Source organism: Canis lupus, chromosome 17 (assembly GCF_011100685.1).
Source record: "Canis lupus familiaris isolate Mischka breed German Shepherd chromosome 17, alternate assembly UU_Cfam_GSD_1.0, whole genome shotgun sequence".
NCBI lineage: Eukaryota > Metazoa > Chordata > Mammalia > Carnivora > Canidae > Canis > Canis lupus.
Window position 1 is genome coordinate 48153980 of NC_049238.1, and position 23375 is coordinate 48177354.

General features: G+C 35.8%; 1 protein-coding gene across 10 annotated transcripts in view; it reads left to right on the forward strand.

Moving 5' to 3' along the window:
• The window catches only part of GCFC2 (GC-rich sequence DNA-binding factor 2), a 47532-nt gene that overhangs the window by 19046 nt on the left and 5111 nt on the right, over positions 1 to 23375 (forward strand). For 4 of the 10 annotated variants that reach the window (XM_038561619.1, XM_038561620.1, XM_038561621.1 and 1 more), the window contains 10 exons: positions 622 to 808; positions 3191 to 3314; positions 4266 to 4347; positions 4843 to 4955; positions 5911 to 6110; positions 8153 to 8303; positions 12010 to 12131; positions 19133 to 19209; positions 21375 to 21441; positions 23153 to 23299. In XM_038561619.1, the coding sequence (XP_038417547.1) occupies positions 622 to 808; positions 3191 to 3314; positions 4266 to 4347; positions 4843 to 4955; positions 5911 to 6110; positions 8153 to 8303; positions 12010 to 12131; positions 19133 to 19209; positions 21375 to 21441; positions 23153 to 23299 (1270 nt within the window). Of the gene's footprint in view, positions 1 to 621; positions 809 to 3190; positions 3315 to 4265; positions 4384 to 4842; positions 4956 to 5910; positions 6111 to 8152; positions 8304 to 12009; positions 12132 to 19132; positions 19210 to 21374; positions 21442 to 23152; positions 23300 to 23375 lie in introns of those variants that run through there. The other 6 variants (XR_005372525.1, XM_038561623.1, XM_038561624.1 and 3 more) reach the window with 6 other exon arrangements.

Sequence of the window (23375 nt, forward strand, 5' to 3'; positions counted from 1 at the left end):
ACTCTACTGAGCATGGAACCCAACACAAGCGTCGATCCCATGACCCTGAGATGAAGACCTGAGCCAAAATCAAGTCAGATGCCCAACCGAGCTGCCCCTATTTAATTTTTTTAATTAACTGAGGTTTTTATTCTAAAAAGAAATTACGTTTTCATGGTCTAAAGACTAAAGTTAAAAATCAAACACTATAGGGGGATCCCTGGGTGGCTCAGCGGTTTAGTGCCTGCCTTCGGCCCAGGGCGTGATCTGGCGTGATCGTGGAGTCCCGGGATCGAGTCCCGCATCAGGCTCTGTGCCTGGAGCCTGCCCCGTCCCCTCTCTGTCTCTCAAAACTAAATAAATAAAATCTTTAAAAATAAATAAAATTACCCTCTGATTAACTCAAGCACCTAAAAACTTCTAAATGTCCTTTCCTACCTTTTCCCCTGAGACCTTTCTCATTATGATACTCTCTTGTGTGCAGCAAGTCTCATAAACCCAGGTTTATGTGATTGTCCATTTCCTTGGTGGTGTCTGTAAGGTAGTTTTGAAAAAAATTTCATCAGACTGTTACTTACTGTAGTAGAAATAAAAGTTGGAAAAACAAAGCAGTTTTCATTTTTCTTTGTTTTGTTTACTTAGATTAACATTGCTACAGGATACTCACCGCTCACACCTGAGGGAATATGAAAAATACATACAAGATGTCAAGAGCTCAAAGAGTACCATCCAGAACCTAGAGAATTCATCAACTCAAGCTCTAAATTTTAAATTCTATAAAAGCATGAAAGTTTATGTGGAAAATTTAATTGACTGTCTTAATGAAAAGGTAACATGGTTATAAATATATTTCCTTTTTATAAAGAAATCCCCTTACCGTAAGATATATAAGTAAATCTCACAACTAAATACTTTCCTCTACTGTTTTCTTACACATTTTTGACATACTGTGACATTAAGGATCCCCTTAATGTTGGGCAGTTAGGGGTTTTTTGCAATTATTTTGGTATTACAAAGTTTTGTATATTAAATTATGTTAAAATTCCATCTAAGAAAAATTCCTAAAAGGAGATAGGAAATCAAAGTGTTTAAATGTCTTTGAGGCTTGTGAAACATTGCTTAATTATTCACCAGAAAGATTATATTAGTTTTATTTTTAGCTTATTTCGTTTAAAAAATGGGTTGTTTTTACATACTTATTTGGTGGGTTTTTTTCATTTTATTTTTTCCTTTTTTTTTTTTTTTTTTACTGAAATTCAATGAATTAACCTATAGTATGTTATTAGTTTCAGAGATAGAGGTCAGTGATTTATCAGTCTTATATAACACCCAGTGCTTATTATAGCACGTGCCCTCCTTTAATGCCCATCACCCAGTTACCCCATCCCTCCACCCATTTCCCTGCCCACAGCAACACTCAGTTTTCTATGATTAAGAGACTCTTAAAAAAAAAAAAAAAAAAAAAGAGAGACTCTTATGGTTTCATTTTATATATCTCAAAACAGTCCTTTGTTTCATTAACACATGTAGTCTTATTTCTTGCAAATTATTTGTCTCTCTGTTATTCTTTTAGTTCAGTGTTTTTCCTCTTTTTTCCTTCTATGGTAAAAATTGCTTACTACTTAAAATTTTTACTGTTTTATCCTACTTCATGTAGATAAACTTAGAGTTTGTCTTTTGATTTCACTTTTTTTTTTGATATCCTGATGTTTTGAAATCTTTGTATTAATCAGTGAATCATTCCTTTTTATAATTTCAGGTTTTGTTTTGTACGTACTAAGTCCTTACATTGGGGTCTTGAGTTGATCTTTTTTTTTTTTTTAATGAGTCATTTAAAAAAATACATTCAACTTTCTTCACTGCTTTCATTTACATTTAAAATACTATCAAACAATTGGATTTTTTTTTCTCTCCTCTTTTTTTAAGTTGTCTACCTTTTACTGTCCCTTGGTAGTTACTTTCTGAAGTATTTATTACAATACAGCTTTCTTTATTGATCCTTGAAGAATTACTCTGTTAAAGTCTCTCACCCAGGATCCCTGGGTGGCGCAGCGATTTGGCACCTGCCTTTGGTCCAGGGCGTGATCCTGGAGACCTGGGATCGAATCCCACACACATCAGGCTCCCGGTGCATGGAGCCTGCTTCTCCCTCTGCCTATGTCTCTGCCCCTCTCTCTCTCTCTCTCTCTCTCTCTCTCTCTCTCTATGACTATCATAAATAAATTTAAAAAAAAAAAAAGTCTCTCACCCTACACATTGATATATCCATGGTAGCTACTATGGAACATCTTTGAAGTGAGGGGATTGTTGCCCAAGAAATATAAGAATGCTGATTTTATTTTATTTTTTTAAGATTTTATGTATTCATGAGAGACAGAGAGAGGCAGAAACCTAGGCAGAGAGAGAAGCAGCTCCCTTTAGGGAGCCTGATATGGAACTCAATCCCAGGACCCCTGGGATCATGATCTGAGCCCAAGGCAGATGCTCAACCACTATACCACCTAGGCGCCCCAAGAATGTTGATTTTATTTTTATTTTATTTATTTATTTTTAAAGATTTTATTTATTTATTCATAGAGACACAGAGAGAGAGAGAGAGAGAGAGAGAGGCAGAGACACAGGCAGAGGGAGAAGCAGGCTCCATGCAGGGAGCCTGACGTGGGACTCAATCCCTGGTCTCCAGGATCACACCCCAGGCTGCAGGCGGTGCTAAACCGCTGCGCCACGGGGCCTGCCCAAGAATGTTGATTTTAAATAATCAGTTATTTCTGCTTCACAGGTTTCTTTTTTACTTGTCTGGTTAGGTCTCTTCCGTTCTCTGTTTTTTTTAATTTATCAGTTTCGTCAAGTGCCCTCTTACAGTCTCCCCCCCCTCAGCTTATGAAAAATGGCTGAACTCCTCATTTTCTCTTGCTCTTTGTATCTCAAATAAAGAACCCTATTATCTATCCATTCTTATCCATGTTCCTGACTTCAGCCCATTTGCTTTCATTATTATATTTATTACTGTTTTAGTATAGTTGATTTCCTGGTTTTTATGAATATTAAAAGTGTTGGCAGCCACATCTGTATCTCACAATTCTTTTTAATTAAAATGTTGTAGTATTGAAAATGCTCCTTTATACAAAGGAATTGAGCATATACATACGCTTATGTATTTTTTATAATTCATTATTGATAACCTACAAAATGTTACTTATGTGTTTTTCAGATTATCAGCATCCAAGAAATAGAATCATCCATGCATGCACTTCTTTTAAAACAAGCCATGACCTTTATGAAACGCAGGCAAGATGAACTAAAATGTGAATCAACGCATTTACAACAGTTATCACGTTAGTGTATTTCGTGTTCAGTATGATTTATCGTTAAGCTGAATTATCAGCTGGGGAATATAAATATTTGTATTCTGTATAAAAAATGTTTTTTGCATATCTTCTCACTAACCTTTCACCTACCATTTTTAAAAACCTCAAAATATGTAGAGCCAGGGCTTTAGAATGTCTTGAATTAAGTCTAAGACAAAAAAAATAAAAATAACTTCTAATCATTTTAGTATTTGAGACAGAATATATGGTCAGATAATGACTATTTTGAGATGAGTTGACATAAATCTATAGGCCGTGTCAGAAATGTAACTTAATAAAGATTTCATGGCCCTCCCACAGATTAGTTATGGAAGTTAAAGACATTTTGGTAGGTTTCAGTAGAGAATCATCTGTAAAATCTCAAGATTCGGATTTAAAAAAAAAATAGATTTGGATTTTAGTTCTCACACTGGTTTTGTATTTTCAGAAATGCCTTCCTTTGATTAAAGTGCTGTCCAGGGAATAGTGAAAGATGGGATCGTAACCAAATAGCTGATTAAAGCAAAGTGACTTTCAAACACATGACCTGTAATTATAAATTATGGTATATACTGAAGTAAAACGTAGTATGAATAAGATTGGTAATGCAAATTTAACAATTCAGGCACAGAAAAAAAACTGGTAAAAAGTACTAAAAAAAAATGCGAAAAAGAAACTTGGTAGAATTTTGTTAGTGTTCTCAAGTGCTGAACTATATTCACTAGCCAAGGTGTCAGGCTAGCAAACTCAATGCCTTTTAATATTATGGTTGGGAGCTAACATTGAAATTTCATTGCATGATGAAATATGCAATTCAGTCGTATTAAGTGTGTTTATATACACTTGTATGTATATATACCCAAGATATAACTTTGGTTTCAAAGTGTCTTTATTTCTTTTAAGAATTTGCAGTATGAAATCAATTTTATTCATTAACAGGCAAAGCTGAGACATCAACAAATGAAAGCGTGGCTATAGATGAAAAAACTCAATGGATTTTAGAAGAGATTGAATCTCGAAGGTAGCTATATAAAGTGAAGACTTAAAGCATCATTGAGCAAGTATTTTTTGCTACTTAAATATAGTTAACCCATATGATATAATTAACCATAACTGAACATTAGTTTGTGAGGATGACGTAAAACCAAGATTTAGTTAAACAGTCCTAAACCCCAGCGTTTAAAGACACACTGGTGTATTAGGTCAGTCAGAAGGAACAGGTAAATGGTATTTCTTGGTCTGGGAATTTTTTGTAACTAGCAGCCACCCGTTATTATATTGTTACCCCCTCTTTAAAGTCTGTGTAGCCCATGAGAATGTCCTATAAGAAAAAGAGGGAGAACTACCAGTTAAGATTAATCAAGCTAAAATGCCAAAAATATTAACATAAAATTGTGTGCTAATAAGGTGGTTTATATTCTGAGCATTTTAAATAAATGGTGACTCCTGCTTTTTGTTTTAAAGCATTTCTTTTCAACAGGAACTGTTTTTGTTTTCGGTTTATTGCAAAACATAGGTCACGAAGAAGACAAGCAAGGGCACTTTGTGGGAATTGTGATCACCAGGAAGGGACATCTAGTGATGATGAACTGTCTTCAGAAGACATGATTGACTTCCAAGAAACCCAAGGTTAGTTATCAAGTTTCTAATATGTCTTAATTTGAAATATTGAAATGGTAAGAAATACTTTACTGTAATTCCCCTTAAATACATAAAATATATAAAATAGTTGAAATTCAGGGAAAAAAGGAACACATTTTTTACCCCCTTTTTAGACTTTTCCTGGGGCACTTGGCTGGCTCAATCTGTAAAACTGACTCTTGATCATGAGCTTGGGGTCGTGAGCTAGAGCCCCATGTTGGGGGGTAGAGTTTACTCAAAAAAACAAAAAACACTTTTTCTACTTCTGAGAAAAATGAGATAAAATGGAGGAACGTTGTGAGTATTCTACATCCTTACGGTTTTTTTCCCTCAGCCTTTCTCATCTTTTGTAAAGGAATGATGAACATTTTTAATTTCATTTCTCTGCTACAAACTCTATATTATAGTTTTCAATTGAAAACAATTACATTTAGAGGTACCTGGTTGGCTCAGGTGGTAAAGCATGTAACTCTTGATCTCAGGATTATGAGTTTGAGTCCCATGGTGGGGGTAGAGGTTACTTAAAAATTTTAATGGTATGAGAAAGTAAAATATGGTATATTTGAAAGAATGTGGGCCTTACAGTCAAATAGATGGGTTTGAAGAAGGGCTGTATTCTGTGTGATCTTAGGCAGGTCCATTGACTTCCCTGAATCTCATGTTGTTTGTTTGCTTGTTTTTTGTCTGTGAATAGGTAGTAACACCTGCCTTGTAGAGAAGATAGTTATACACTGAAATAGCAGGGACTCAATAAATGGTGGAGTTTGTTAGTGTCCCTATTGCTATTAAAGTGATTTATTTTTTTAATTTATACGTTAACATCAAAGGAAAGTTTTCAGCTCAGTTGATTACATACATAGTTGTACATGACTGTGTTTATAGAAAGCAAATAAAGTTCACAAACTTAAAATGCCCGAAACACAGAGACTCATTTTGTTTACAGGTGATATTTTACAGGACCACAAGAAGATTTTTGAAGATGTACATGATGATTTTTGTAATATCCAGCATATTTTGTTGAAATTTCAACAATGGCGAGAAAAGTATCCTGATTCTTATTATGAAGCTTTCATTAGTTTGTGCATACCGAAGCTTTTAAATCCCCTAATCCGAGTTCAGTTGATTGATTGGAATCCTCTTAAGGTATTTAAGCTTAACATAGGAAAGAAATAATTCTGCCACGGTCATTATTAAAATGCCCTTGTTATCAGTTTAGCTTTAAAATACAGTTGGAATTGATAGTGCTTTGGGATAATAGTTTGCATTCATCTTTTCTTGTTTCTTTTCTTTTTGTTTCTCCCTTTATTTTTAAGGCTGAATAGCACTAAACATCTGTCAAGGAAACACTTATTTTTTTATCTAAACCTTTTTTAAATGATTTAAAAATGTAAAAATAGTATTAGCTTTTTTTTTTTTTAAAGATTTTATTTATTTATTCATGACAGAGAGAGACAGGCAGAGAGAGAAGCAGACTTCATGCGGGGAGCCCAACGTGGGACTTGATCCCAGGTCTCCACGATCACACTCCAGGCTAAAAGCGGCGCTAAACCGCTGGGCCACCAGGGCTGCCCAGTATTAGCTTTTAAGAATTTTAGTGTGAGGAAATTCAACTTAGGTACCAATAGTACTGAAGTTTGGAGATAAGGTATTGGCAATAATTTGGTTTGGAAAGCTGCATTGAGGAGGGAGGATTTAAATGAGGACTGAAAAGTATAGGAGATTTAAACAGGAGACAAAAAGGAATTTTTTGTAAAGGCCCTTAAGGAGAAATCATAGTTCGGGAAGTAGAGATTGTATAGAGTTTCAGATCCTAAAGAGATAGGAACTTATTTTGGTAAATAATGGGAGGAGTCGCATTATGAAAATAATAAAATGTTTTACAAAGTCCTAGCAGCAGGCTAACTTGGAGGGAAGGAAGATGAGAGATGGATATAATACTGAAAGGCTACTGCTGTACCCCAAGTCCAAGGTAGTGAATTCTTCGTACAGAGTGGTAGTGACAAAGGAAAGAGAAAGGGTGGATTACAGAGAAAGAGAAAAAAAACAAGAAACAGACTCATAACCATGGAGAACAAACTGATGGTTACCAGAAAGGAGGAGGAGGGTAGGGGGGTAGGGTGGGTGAAATAGGTGATAGAGATTAAAGAGTGCACTTGCTGTGATGAGCACTGGGTGATGTATGGAGGCGTTGAATTGCTATATTGTACACCTGAAACTAATACAACTGTATATTAACTGTATTAGAATTAAAATAAAGAATTAGTAAAATACTGAGAATCACCCTGACACACCACATTGAAAGGTGGCCCCAGTGTTTTGATTCTGGGTTATTAGAACAGTAGTAGTTCCATTAATAGAAATGAGGCATTTCCAGAGGGAAAAAGATTTTGAAGGAAGGTTTACTGATAGTGTGGAACATCCATGTGGATATGTCTAGTGAGGAAATAAATGAGAAAGTGAAATTGTAGGAATAGAGGAGAAACGAAGATAAAGATTTAACAACGTGAAGGAGACAGCCATATCCTTTTCTCTTTCTCTGCCCTAGTCATGCATGCCTGCCTGTTGCTGTGTTAGGTTCAGGGCCAGGCAGTATTCATAGTACAGGAACTAAGTTTATCTGTAAGAAAATGTTAAGTAGTTGGTTGAAAAGCAGCCTAGTTGTTAACCACTCAAGCTGAGTCGAGTACTCTGTTACACTTAGCAGAGATCTGTTCATTCATTGATTCCACAAATAATAATTGGCCATCTGCTACTTGTTTAGTAAGCTAAACCACCTATAAATACAAATTTGTGCCTATGAGAATTGAGGGAACCAGAAATGACTTTTGCATGAGGTAAATGATTTTTTATAAACAAATTCCATGGTTATTTTAAGTGCTATTCTTACAAATATATATTTTGTTCCCAAAAGTAATGTGTGGCAGGTTCTGAACACAGTGGACATTTTTGGAGTATTTGTCATATGAATGGTGCATAGAATGTAGTTTCTTGTCATACTGTTTAGACATCATGTATTTGTCATGTCATTCTGCCTAGTGTTGGTGGTCTAGGGCTAAATACAGGGGATTAAAATATGGAATTATTATGTTTGATTCTCAGAACAGGCAATTACTGAAAATATGATTATTTTTAAAATAAACTAATTTTTTTGATGTATTAAAATTTTTGATAATTTTATTTGTAAGTTTGATGCCATAGGTTTAAAACAGATGCCGTGGTTCACATCTATAGAAAAATTTATGGCTAACAGTGTGGAAGATTCAAAGAAGGAAGATAATTCTGATAAGAAAATCTTGCCTACTGTCATCAACAAAACAGTTATTCCACGACTTACAGGTACTGCTTTGTAATCTTGATAAAATTAAATTATTCTCTGGCGGAGTCTAGGATCAATAATTTCTGCTATATTCACAATTTTTTTCAGAAGTTTTTGAATGCAGAAATATGCAGTAAAAACCAATAAATGTAACTGAAGGTGGTTAAAAAGTGCTTCTTTGCACAAGTGATTGGCTACCAAACTGCTAGTATTTCTCTGCCGTTAGCATTTGTGACAGTAGTGTTGCTTTTATAATATCTAAGTCGTTTATTAGTGGCATACTTTCATTCCTATTCCTTTCTTTCTTTCCCTTGACTTCACCCCATTTCTGTTCATTTCTTCTTTCTTTAAAAAACATTATTACATCTTCCCCACATCTGCACTTACAATGGTGTTTGTGCTTCCTGAAGATTTGTTTCATCCGAAATTTTACTTGATCTGTTTCACCATGTCCCTGAGAATTGATTCTTATAACCAAAGTCTCCAGAACTCTTAAAAGATGAAGCAACCACTTTTGTATTGCTTCTTAGCCAATTTGGCTAAGCTTTAAGGATTTTTCTCAGTGTATCTTGCAGTACAGTCATAGTTGTATTAAAAAGTTAATACTTTTACCTAGCTTTCTTAATGATAACACAGAATATGTATGCCTCATTTAAGTACTCTTCTAAAATCTCCAAATACATCACTTAAAATTAAAGTCCCTCAAATAAGTAGAATTATGAGAAATTAGTATTGTATATTTAATCTCAAGTTTTGTCCTGGACCCTCTTTTACTCTTCATGAGCCCCTTGGAAAATTTCATGCTCTCCTTTAGTGCCATCTATATCTGTGTTGTTCAGTGTGGTAACCAGTGACTAAATGTGATTCTTAAAATTTTCAGCTAAGTAAAATTAAAATCCAGTTCCTCAGTCACCCTAATGACATTTTAAATACTTAATAGTCATATATATGTAGCTCATGGCTATCAGCAGTTATGATGTGTTTTTTCCATCATTCTGAAAGTTACTTTGGATAGTGCTGCTCTACATAATTTTAAATCCAAAAGAACTAGAGCAAGTCCAGATCTCTCTTACCAAAGTACTTTCTGAGTACATCTACTTGGATGCCCAATAGGCATCTCCAAGTCCACATGTGAAATCATACTTACCATCTTTGCAGCAGTTCTACTTCTCTTATGTTTTTTACCTAGAAAGGTACATCTCCATCTACCCATGTATTCAAACCAGGATTTTCAGTCATTCACTCCTCCATCTTTCTTCCCTATACAAGCAATTGCCACATCTGGCTTGGGGTTTTTCTTTTAAAACCTATTTCATTTTTTCTGTTAGTTAACTTGTATTTTACAAGGGTCTACCCTGAGTTAGGCACTGTTGTTGCCTCAGCATATGCAGTAGTGAATAAAATAATTCCTTCTCTCCTGCAGCTTACATTCTGTGAAAAAGACAGATAATAAACAAGATAAAGAAAACCTAGAACATGTTAGTTATGAGGGCTAAGATGAAAAAGTAAGAGAAAGGATACAAATTATCAAAGAGAATTGCAATTTAAAATAGACTGGCCAGAGAAGGCCTTCTTGAGAAGGTCACAATTGAGACTCTGAAAGGAAGAAGTGGGCCTTAGGAATATCTGGGGAAATAAGACCCAAGGCAGTGGAAACAGCAAATGCAAAGGCCCCGAGGCAGGAGCCAGCCTGATTTGCTTGAAAAACAGCACATAGGCCAGTTTAGCTATAGTAGAGTGAGGATGGGTGGAGAGCAGAAAGAGATTAACAAGATGGCAAAAGCTGGGGTGCCTGGGTGGCTCAGTCAAGCGTCCAGTTCTTGGTTTCAGTTCAGGATATGATCTCGGTCATGGGATCAAGTACTGCGTTGGGCTCCCCCACCCCATTCCCCGCAGAGTCTGCTTTAGATTCTCTCTCTCTCTCTCTCTCCCTGCACCCCCCTAAAAACCTTTTTAAAGGATGACAGGAACTGTGTTCTATAGGTCCTTATAATCATTTGTAAGACCTTAATTTCTTACTGTAAGTGAAAGAGTGAGAAGTAATTGGAGAGTTTGGAACAGAGAAATGATTATCTGCCTAACATTTTAATAGAATCACTGTGTTTACTGTGTTGAGAATAAACTGAATAAACTTAGAAAGCTTTTGCAGTAATCCAACAGATGATACTAGCTTAGGGTAGGGTATTAAAAGTGGAGGTGCTGAAAAGTGGTCAAATTCTGCATACATTTAAAGAGAGCACTAACAATTTGTTAATGGATTGGTTGTGTGGAGTAAAAGAGAGAGGAATCAAAAGTGACTGCATGGGTTTGGGCATGTGGAAGGACAAAGTTGCCATTTCCTGAAGTGGAAGAGACTGAGAGGACCACATTTAGGGTAAGGAGGTGTTATCAGGAGCTCAGTTTGACAAATGTTGAATTTGCGATGCCTGTTATCCAAATAGAGATGCCAATTAGGTTGTTGAATATGTGAATCTAAAGGAGAGATCCAAGTAGCAGACATAAATTCGGAATTATCAGCACATAGATACCATTTAGAGCCATAAAACTGACCTTAAATACTAAGGTATAAATGTAAATAGGAAAGAAGAGCTAAGTGACCTGAGTCCTGAGGTACTCCAGCATTTATGAATCAAAGAGATGACAGGCACCCAGCAAAGGAGACCACAGAGGTAGGTGGGAAACCAGGAATGCTATCCTGGATGCCAAGAAAGAAATGTTTGTAAGGGTAGTGATCAACTTTCCCAATTGTTGCTGATAAATCAGATGGGGACTAGAATCAACCATCAGGTTTTGCAATGTGAAAGTCATTGCAATGGTAAGAATAGGTAGAATGGTTGGAGATAAGGCCTAATTGAATAATTGAAATGAATTCAAGAGTTAAAAGGAGGGGAGAAATTAGAGATGGTTTTTGAAGAATTTTGTTGTAAAGTGAAGGAAAATCAGGCAGTACTAGAGGGAAAAGAAGGGTCAAGGGAGGGATTATTTTCAATATAAGGGAATAATTCTTCTAAGGCTAATGGGAAAGATCCAGTGGAAGTGATAGCAATACTGAAATTAAAAGGGTGAATTCCAGAAACAGGATCTTCCAGTAAGCCAAAAGGGTTGAGACATTTTGCACAAATAAAAGGTTGGCCTTAGCGAAGACCATAGGTGCTTCATCCATAAGAATGGAAGACAAGTTCAGAGTATGTGGGCATACATGTAGGTAAGTGTGTAGATTCTGCAGTAGTTGCTTGTCTGTTTTCCATCAGTTGAGGAAGTCATCAGCATGAGGGTGAAAGCAAAGAGAAAAAAAGTAAATAGTCGTCTAGAAGAGCTAAGTTCATATACTGAGAAGAAAAAGACATGAAATGATCATCTGGGTGAGAGGGAGGTGGAATGGGCCAGGGAAACAATATGATTGCTAGGCAGAGTGAAGGGCTTACTGGAGTTTTACCTTGATAAGTTTAAAGTGTATTTTTTTTCCTAGCCATGGTTTAGCCACATGGTTAGAGCCATTGACTCAGTGACAGGTGGATTTAACTATGGCTGTGACTGAGTTAGAAAAATTCAACAGAGCCCAAAAAGGACAAGGAAATTGATGTATGCAAATACATAATAGTAATGATTGGCATGGATTTTAAATTGTGTAGGATGGAAGTCTTTGCTTAAAGGCCTCAGCTGTTTATTTGTGACAAGTAAAGCAATCTAGTAAATAAATTGTACACTACTGAAACTTTGTTTCAGACTTTGTAGAATTCATTTGGGATCCCTTGTCGACCTCACAAACAACAAGTTTAATAACAAACTGCAGAGTGATTCATGAAGAACTTTCCACTTGTGCAAATGAAGTTAGTAAAGGCAAACAGGTAATAATTTCTAGAGTTGTAAACTTCATGATTTATTTATAGGTTAATTTTGTTATCTTTGTTTACAGAAGATGCAAAAGAAATAATTACCAAAAAACAATTTGGGGAAAAATAGATTTACTTCCAATTTATAGAAACTAGGATTGAGGGGACACCTGGGTGGCTCAGTCAGTTCAGCACCTGCCTTCAGCTTAGGTCGTGATTCCAGGGTCCTGGGATCGAGCCCCACATTGGGCTCCCTGCTCATCAGAGAGTCTGCTTCTGCCTCTGCTTCTGTGCTCCCCCCATTCATGCTCTCTAACTCTGCTCTCTCTCCTTCAAATAAATAAATCTTCAAATAAATAAATGTAATGTTTAAAATAAAAAAACAAAAACCTAGGATTGATCATTCCTTCTTTATAATAATAAAAGAATATACCTTCATATTTATGAACACTAACAGGAATGGCAGTTATTATTAATTATAGGATATATGTACATATAATAAGACCCAGATTATTATTTTTATTCTTATTAGATTATTCCTTTCTGTTCAAATCCTTTACTTTCCACTAGGTCCCAGTTCATCAAATGCCACTTGAACATTTCATAGTATTTTATCTGGGCTGCTCAGGGGAGGCAATGTGGTTAGTGACATGAGTGTAGGCTTTAAAGTAAAATTAAAGTTCAAATCCTAGTTCTAGGGATGCCTGGGTGGCTCAGCGGTTGAGCGTCTGCCTTTGGCTCAGGACGTGATCCCGGAGTCCTGGGATCAAGTCCCGTATTGGGCTCCCTGTGGGGAGCCTGCTCCTCCCTCTGCCTGTGCCTCTGCCTCTTTCTGTGTCTCTCATGAATAAATAAAATCTTAAAAAAAAAAAAAAAAAAAAAAAACAAATCCTAGTGTTTTTTTGTTGTTGTTGTTGTTGTTTTTTAAGATTTTATTTATTCACAAGAGACAGAGAGAGGGGCAGAGATATAGGCAGAGGGAGGAGCAGGCTCCATGCAAGGAGCCCGCCTTAGGACTCGATCCCAGGTCTCTAGGATCACCCCCTGGACTGAAGGCAGTGCTAAACCGCTGAGCCACCTGGGCTGCCCAACAAATCATAGTTCTAATTCAAGGTATTACTATGAACAAATTTCTGAGACTCAGTTTCTTCATCTGTAAAAAGAAGCTATCACCCATTTTTTTTTAACAGAGCTTTCAGAACTAAGTAAGATGACACAGGTTATAAGACTTAACAGAGTGCCAAGTACAGAGCAGGAGTTAAATAAGTGTTCCTTGCCTTTCCCCCACCTCTCCCTTCTTATTTTAAATAAGTTTTTTTTTTTCTTTTTTAATGCGGCTTCATGCTCAGAGTGGAGTCCAACGTGGGGCTTGAACTCATGACCTGGAGGATCAAGATCTGAGCTGAGATCAAGAGGGAGCTTAACCGACTCAGCCACCCAGGCACCCCTTAAATAACAATTTATATACATCTTATCTCCTTTAAAATTACATGCTTCTTGAGAGCAGAATCATACAGATTTCCCCCTTCTCCCTCTTCTTACAGCTTTCCTCCTTCATAATAATCCCCAGTGCTAAAATTTAATGGTGTTCAGAATAAGAATGCGACATGCTTCCCTGCTTCTCAACTACCTTGGTCATTCTACTCTAGATGCTCTCCAGACTGACAGTCTCCCTCAATTTCCTTAAAGGTCAAAATATACTTAGTTTACTGGTTTAACTGTATAAATATACAACATTCTCATCAACAAACAGAATGATAAAAAAAAGAATGCCACAATAAAAGATTTAACAAACTCCCACCAAAGCCTCTGAAAGGTCTCTCCTTATGTCTTATGTTGAGTAAAACTCAATTCTAAATCATGGTGAGATGAAAATCTATCTTATTGAACTTTTTTTTTTTTTTAAGTATAATTAAGCAATTATGATGGAGAGGAAGGCATTCTTCACCTCCCTCCAACAGGATAAAGACATATAACATGAAAATCATTGCAGAAATTAGAGATATTTAACTTAGAAGAAGATATACATGAAGATGCTGTATTTGAAGGAGGAATGGATTTAATCTATTTTGTTACAGAGCATAGAACCAGGATTAGTAGATAAGAGCCACAAGAAAGTAGTTATGGAATCTTATATTTGCTCTCTATATGGGATTATGTAATTATAACCTAAATATAAGCTAAATAGTGCTTTACTGTTTATTAAACACTTTCACACTGTTTCCTTTGATCTTCAGAGCCTTGTAAAATCTGTTGACTTTAATTTCATTTTACAGATGAAGATGCTGGGGCCCATAGGGCGCTCACTTGTAAAAAGGTCGCTTGGGTACTAAGTGGTAGATCTGGCACTTCGTAGTTTGTAATAACTAAAATCTTTCAAAAGTGTTACGATTCACTCATGAAGTTTTTAGATTGGGAATTTTTGTTTTGGAAACCTTCCCACTATGAATGTTGAAAATGGGTTTTTGTGTAGATAGTAGAAGACTGGACTGCATCATTTTTCAGCTTCAACAGTGTTGGCATTTGGAGCAGATAATTATTTGCTGTGGAAAGTTGTCCTGTGCATTGTAATATGCTTAGCAGCTTCCTTGGCCTCTGACCACTAGATTCCAGTAGTGCTCCCTAGTCTTGACAACCAAAAATCTCTCCAGACATTATAATATTCCTTGGGCATAGCACAGTCACTCCTACTTAAGAGTCACTCCTACTTAAGAGTCACTGAACTACATAGCATCCGTGGCTACTAAGACAGTTTGCCTTGCCAGAGAGATCACTGTATTTTTTTCAGTGATGTGTAAGAAATTGAAGAGAATGAAAATGGTTCTAAAAGAATGGAATCAGACAACAATAGTTCCCATTTTCAAAATGAGAAGTAAATGTTTCTGTAAGCTAATGCCTAGTTAAGAATGGTTTTGATTCTTGTTAAGATTCTAAAATAGATTATTACAGAGGGAGATTATAAACACTTGAAGTGGTGATTACTATAATCTATCACTGATAGGGTTCCTTAATGCAGGTGATTGTTTATCGAAGCAAATTTTCACATATTATCTCAGTTACTTTCATGGATGAATAAGATACTATGCAGTTAGAGTAGAAAGTGTATTTAAGTGTGTTATGATTGTTCCTGTGGATCTAATGGGGAAAGATAAGCTTAGCAGTGGTACAGTTGGGTACAATAAACTGGAAGAGTATACAGAATACTGGACCAAGAGGGATGTGGCTATCTTTAGGGGGAGTCTTTTAGTATTAGATATCTTCTAAATATTGGCCCTGTTCAATATTGAACTGGATGAAGATATGTAAAATGCATGCTAATAAAATTTGCCAGTGGCACAAAGTTTGGAATTCTGCATAGACTTATGGATAGTAGAATAGTATCCAAAAAGATTTCAGACACTGACTTTCAAAATACATGATGTAAAAGAAATGTATATTATGTTCTACCCCTGTATTAAAACATTCAACTGCATAAATAAAAGATAGGAAAGAAACAGCCTTGAAGCAGCACAGGTAAACCAAAGAGGGACATAACCAACAGTAAACCCAATATGAGCTAGTTGTGTCACTTGAGTAGCAGAAAACCTAAGGGGAGTTCTTCTTTCTACTGAGTGTGTGCTGTTTTGAGTAAAAATGTTGATAAATGCTTTGCTCATAGATAAGACTTCCCTGGTTATGTTGCATATAATTCTGGATGTAAGGGTATTAATATTAAATAAATGGGAAGTGTCTAAGATGGTATGGAAAGAGAATCTAGAAAAGTGAGATATCAGTCTTCAAATCTGAAGAATTGTCATGTGGAAGGGAGATTAGATTTGTTTTATATATGATACTAAGAAGTAAATTAGGGAGGACCAAGGAGTGGAAGGTATAGAAGTTTGTTGCTCTAATCTAACAGTTAATAGCTGCCCAAAGTTATGGGCAGCCTCAGGAGATCATGATTCCCTGTCACTACGTGTTTTTAGGCATAGGTTGGTTGACCAGTTAGTGGAAATGTGAAAATGAAATCAAGTATTTAGATTGCTAGTTTTCAGATTTTTTATCAACAGAACTTTTTTCACATAAAATCTTACACACCCCTATACACAAACACACAAAAACAAAGCTGCTTTTGTTGTGATGAGCACCTGCCGTCACTCTCCCTTGAAGGCCTCAATATCTGCCCAAGCCACCTAGAATTATCTCTCTGGATATAAAGAGCAGTGTAAAAACTACTAGATAAAGCTTATAAGAGTCTTTTCAAAGCAGTTTTAAAGAGTGTACAGAGTATGTGTGTGTGGTTGTTAAAACTTTACTGTTCAGAGAACTTTCCCCCCACCACCAAATAATGTATTTGAATTTTTGGAAAAGGTAATGAGCTTAGAGTTTTAAAATACATGAATTTGTTTTAAATAATTTTTTTAGAAATAATGTCAAACTTACCAAAAACTTCATGAGTAAAAATAGCATACTCATAGGCCTTTCACCCAGATTCACCTATCATTAATATTTTGTCCCATTTACTTTATTATTTGCTGTCCCATTGTATGTATACATGATATGTTTCTCCTGAACACTTTGAGAGTAAATTGCATATTTGCTAAGAATAAAGGTAGTCTATTACATAACTGTTAGGTTTTCTTTTTAATGATCGACGGACAAAATTAAAGACAGCAGAGCCAGGTGGTAGGTTCAATAGTGCTTTAATGGGGAGCGCTCCCAGGAGGTTCAGTGACTGGGAGAGGAGGCCTGAGTCAGGGAAGTCAGGGAAGTCGCACCAAGGCAAACCGCAGGAGGGTTTATCTAGAGTTTTCGGCGGGAAGATGGGGGCAGGGCGGCATTCCGATTAGGGCAGGTCTTTGTAAGCTAAGTTAGGTAGGGTGGCAAGGTGGCGTTATCAGGAGGTTGCTGGCCTCGAGTTGGCCATTTTGAGGTCTGCGGTCTTGCCAGCCCAACAATAACCATGGGACACTTACCATTTTTAGTAAACTTCCTGATACTTAATCTACCATCCATATTCCATTTCCCATCATTTGACTCAATAAGGTCTTTTATAGCATTTTTTTAGACTACTTTTTAAGAAACAAAAATTTAAACAATATTGAAATATCGGTCAAGGCTAATATTCAGCATGATGTAAATTAAATGAAAAAACAAAACATAACTGTCTTTTCTAGTACAAACACTAATTTAGTAATCTGAATAAGTTCAGATACTACTTTGGGAGATAATACCTAGAAAATTATCTTTATTCTTTTAAAATAATTCAAAATATTTTAGAAATGGGATTTTAAAAGGTGAATTTTGTTTTTAACATTAAATAGTGATAAGTGGCCACTGGAGGAATATGTCAGAGATTTTTAAGTGGAAAAAGAAATAGGACTTCAGTTAGATATACTTGGGGAAAAAATATATTTGGTTGAATTCTACATTTATGAGTAATTTGGTCAGTATAAGGTTTTTGACAGCTTAATTTGTGCTATATACATTGTCACCGACTTGAAAAATACTCTAGTGTGTTTGGCATTTTTATTTTTCAAATGTGGATTCCTTTTTAAGAGTAAGAATAGGATTTTATTATAGAAATTTTAGTAATACATGAAAAAGATTTTTAATTCCCCTTTTCATCCTCATACAAGGACTTGATACCATTTTAGGATATTTTCATCCAGCCTTTTACTTCAGAGTTATAATCCTGGTGGATGTGTACATTTGTATCCTACTTCTTTCCCTTAACATTATCTCGTTAAATATTTAATTTTGCATGTTACTACAGTCTTTACAAACCAGCTAAGTAATATTTTCTTGCAATGGATGGATATAACATGTTATCCTAAAGTCTCTATGATTGAATATTGTGGTTGCTCCCATTCTTTGATATACAAACAATAAAATGAATGTGCCAAAGTGAATTTATTATATCGAAGGACATTGATAAACCAAGAAGGGACCCATAGCTAGAGTATATAAAACGCTTCTACTAATAAGAGAATCTAATTTTAGAGACATCTGGGTGGCTCAGCAGTTGAGCATCTGCCTTTGGCTCAGGGAGTGATCCCGGGGTCCTGGGATCAAGTTCCACATCAGGATAGCCATAGGGAGCCTGCTTCTCCCTTTTCCTATGTCTCTGCCTCTTTATCTCTGTGTCTCACAAATAAATAAATCTTTAACAACAACAACAAATACATAAACAAGCACCTTTTAATTAGATACTTAGCAAAACGTCATGTCCAAATGGCAAAACATGTGAGTGGATGCTCAGAGTGCCTGGGTGGCTCAGTCGGTTAAGCATCCAGCCCTTGATTTCGGCTCAGGCCATGATCTTAGGTCCTGCCTTGGGCTCCAAGCTCAGCAGGGAATCTGCTTCTCTCCCTCACCCTGTGCCCCTCCCCCTGCCTGCATGCATGCTCACCATCTAAAAAGAATCTTTAAAAGAATATGAGTGGATGCTCATCGTCACATTATTCAACAGGAAAATAAAAATTAAAACATAATAAAGTATGACTGCATACCCCAGGAATTGCAGACATTAAAAAACAAAAGGATACCACATATTAGTAAAGGTGTAGGGAGACTGGATTTCTCATACATGGCTGGTGGAAATGTAAATGGGATATCACTCCTTCAGAAAACAATTTGACATGATGTACGAAGTTGAATGTATAAGAATAAACTAAATTCCAGCAATTCCATCCTTGTTTGTGTATCTGTTAGAAATGTATGCCTGTATATATTAAAAGACATGTATAAGAACTTTTATACAATGTTGTATGTAATATAGACCCCAAACTGGAAACCATATGAATGTCCCATCATTAGTATTCATGTGACAGCATATACTATATATCAATGAAAATGCACTAGCTACAGCTGTATGCACCAACGTGGGTGTAAAGTTCTTTGTACCTGATTGATATTTATTTTAACACCTGATTCTATGTGTATAAATTTGTACTTTACTGTTAACATTACTTCTTTTGGTAAATAGACTTCTAACTATGACTATCACTGATGCTTTTAAATTTCTTATATAATAGGATTTACTTAAATCCATTGTTGTGAGAATGAAGAAAGCAATAGAAGATGATGTTTTTATTCCTCTGTATCCAAAGAGGTAAGAGCTGTTAATTTCTAGATTATATGAAATAGCTAATCACGTAACACAGATTTAAGAATGTAATGCAAAAGAAACTATTACATGTTCTCTCAAACATACATATGCCTTTTAAGATGCAAATTGAGATTTCAACAAAATATGGCACACTTTTTCTATGCCATGTATGATACCTGGCACAGTTGGACATAGGTTTTTTATGTTAAGAACATGACAGATGGCATCATAGATTAAATCTAGATTCTGGAGCCCAAATTTACCATTACTAGATATCTGACTTTGGACCTCTGTGTGCATCAGTGTCTTTGTATGCAAAATGAGGTATTACTGCCTACTTCACAGGACTTTGTGAAGATGAACAGAGTGCTCAGAATAGTGCTTGGCACAGAAAGCCAGAAACTAGCTGTGAATGGTGGATTTGCTTTAGGAAACAAGTAGGGTGTTTTTGTTTTTGTTTTCCTTGCTTGAGACATTCTAGAAAAAAGTTGATACATTGATGTCAAAAAAAAAAATTACTGCCTGTGCTCTCTTATAGGATTCTTATGGTTTCAGGTCTCACATTTAGGTCTTTAATCTATTTTATTTTTGTGTATGGTGTAAGAAAGTGGTCCGGTTTTCCAGCAACTTTTATTGAAGAGACTGTCTTTTCCCTTTTGTATATTCTTGCCTTTTTTGTTGTAGATCAGTTGCCCATAAAGCGTGGATTTATTTCTGATTCTTTATCCTGTTCCATTGACTATGTGTCTATTTCTGTGCCAGTACCATAATGTTTTGACTACTACAGCTCTATACTATGTCTTGAAATCTGGAATTGTGATACCTCTAGTGTTGTTCTTTCTCATGACTGGTTTGACTATTTGGAGTTTTCTCTTGTTCCATACAAATTTTAATATTATTCTAGTTTTGTGAAAATGTTGTTGGTATTTTGATAGGGATAGCATTAAATCTGTAGATTGCTTTGGGTAGTATGGACATTTTAACAGTATTGGATCTTCCAATCCACAAAAATGGAATTAACTTTCCATGTGTTTGTACTGTATTCAGTTTCTTTCATTCATGTTTTATAGTTAGCAGAGTATAGGTCTTTCACCTCTTTGGTTATTTCTAGAGATTTTATTCTTTTTGGTACAGTTATAAGTGGGACTGTTTTCTTAATTTCTCTTTCTTCTACATTATTATGTAGAAATTTCTGTAAGTTAATTTTGTATCTTATAACTACTGAATTCACTTATCCGTGTAGTAGTTTCAGTGGAATCTTGAGGGTTTTCTGTATACAGTATCACAAAGCATATAGTATTTGATGCATATTGATACATTTGCTAAGAAGTCATTAGTTTATAATACTAGATCATGAACTGAAGCTATCCAGTGACTATTTACAGGATAGAAGGCTTTTGTGGAGAGAAAAGAAGGAACTTCTAAGCTTTCTGGCTAATTTGAATTGTTTAGAGATATCTGCATGTAAAAATCATGCACTGTTAAGGTTTGTTTTGTAATGTTTTAAGTAAGAGATCTATTCATTTATTTCAAAAGTATAAGTATGTAGTTTTTAAATTTATATTTAAAATGGGGTCCTACCTCCCTCCCTCTCGTGCCATCCATCCAGTTTTTGCCTTTCCTCCTCCATACACATATATGCGTGCAATGATAATCACTGTTAGTAACTTTTTTTTACCATTCCAGAATTTCCTCATGCAGTTAGAATACTTACATATACTCTAATCTTATCCCCATCCCCCCGCTTTCTACAGCAAAGGAAATACAGTTTTAACCATTGTCTTGTGCCTTACTTTTTTTGACTTAGTACATCTTTGAGATCTTTTCATGTCATCACAAGAGTGGTTTCTTCATTCTTTAAGCTACAGAATATGCCTGCATATAATGTACTGGAACTGGTAAGCATGTGAGTGGTAAAGCATTACCAGCAATGCTGTGGATAAGTATAGACCCACCACTCTGTTCATGTGCAAGTATACCCACAGAAGGTATTCTCAGAAATAGGGTTGTTGAATCAAAGTGTAATTGTAATTTTGATATCAGAGCACTCCATTTACATTCTGTTAATGTGTTAAGATGTAATCTGGTTGGTTAAAAAACTGATTTTTTTAGACTCTGGTTCTGAAAGATTATTGTTTGCATTTTGTCCTTTCTCTGTTTCAAATTAGCACTGTAGAAGACAAAACATCACCACATTCAAAGTTCCAAGAAAGGCAGTTCTGGTCAAGTGTAAAGGTAAGCAGAAAAATACAAAAATAAACTTTATTTTAAATCCAGTATACTGTAGAGCTGAGATTATCAAACTTCTGTAAAGGACCAAAGAGTAAATATTTTAAGCTTTGATGTCTCTGTTGAACTATTCAACCCTGCCTTTGTGGTGCAAAAACAGTTATAAAACATTATGTAAGCAAATGAGCATGGCTATATTTCAGTAAGATTTACTTATGGACACTGAAATTTCAGTGTCCTAATTTTCACATGTTACAAAATACCCTCTTTCTTTTTTCCCCCAGTCGTTTCAAAATATAAAAACCATTCTTAGTTTGCCAACTCTGCAAAACCAGGCACCAAACTAGATTTAACCCACAAGCCATAGTTGGCCAACTCCTAGTCTAAAAGATGAAGCATCAAGTCATTGCTAAGTCAGTGGTAATAAGGAGGGATGGTAAGAAATTGGGTTCAGAAGACACTTAGGATGAAGCGCTGAAAGGACTTGATGACTAATTATAATTGCATATGAAGATTATGTAGGGTGCTAGCCAAGTTTCTGACTTTGGCAACTTGGTAACTTACAGTGACATTCTTTGAGGGCATTGGAGGAGATACAAGAACAGGTTTGAAGGAAAAATAAAGTTCTGTTTCAGATGGTGAATTGAAGTTATCTGTGGGAAAAATACAGGCGTAGATTTAGGAGTCTGAATTGCAGGGGACAGATTGGAGTTGGAGATTTGGGAGTCAACCACATGTAGGCAGTATTTGGAGCCATGGTCATGAATGACAACCTCTCAGTAGATGGAGTGAAGCATGAGAAGGTGGCTAAGGACACAACCTTGGGAAACATTGACCTAAGAGGCAGGCAGAGAAAGTGAAGTCTTCAGAGAAGCTTTAGAATTATGAAACTTAGAGCAGTCATAAGAGGGTGGCATCATGGAAACTAAGCAAAGGATTTTTAAGAGTGAAGACAAGGTATTAAATGCCACCCAAGAGAATTAGGAGAAAGACTGAAAATGTTTACTGGATTTGACAATTAATAGGTTATGAGTGACCTCCGTAGGCATATTATTTAATAGTGTGAATCCATATTTATTATGTGGATGAGTCAGGGAAAAGACTTTCCAGGAAGAGAGAGCTCAACAATGACACAAAGTGTGGAAAAGCATTTCATGTTAGAGTAATAAATATAGTACTGGGAAGAAAATGGAAAACACCATAAAATTCACAGAAAGATATGGATTGAGAGGAAGGAAGGCAACCAATATTAATTTTATTGGAATTTCTTATGAGGGTTTTAAATTTTACATATCAGAGCAGTGAGGTGGTCAGGTTTGATGGTTTCTCAGGATCACACATTAGTAACAGTGGCATTGGCTTTTAACAGTATTCCTTCATGAATCCCTGTGTCCTGGTGGTCTTGTACCCAATGGCCCCAGACTCTGGGAGTGTGAGTTGAGGAGGAAGATTATTGATCTGGAAAGGCTCCAGTGAAGTTATTTGAGATGGGTTTTAGGTAATAGTCCTAAAAAAAATAGGATGAACAAATACATGAAGTTTGAAAAGAATTAGGTATTTATTCAGAAATGTTTTCTATTGATTGTAAAATTGATATTTTTACCAGTGCTACTGGAGTTTAAAATAGTTTGACAAACATTTTATGCTTGTTGGAGACTACTGCAGTTTTCCTTTAGAGAAACAGTACATACTCACTTGATACTTTATTTTATTTTAGCTCTTCCGCAATATTCTTCTTTGGAATGGACTCCTCCCTGATGCCACCTTGCAAGAACTAGGTCTAGGGAAGCTACTAAACCGTTACCTTATTATAGCTCTACTTAATGCCATACCTGGGCCAGATGTTGTTAAAAAGTGCAACCAGGTAACTGTGAAGATTCTAATTTTATCATTTTTAAAAATTCAATTAAAATCTTTTGTGGGGTGCCTGGCTGGCTTAG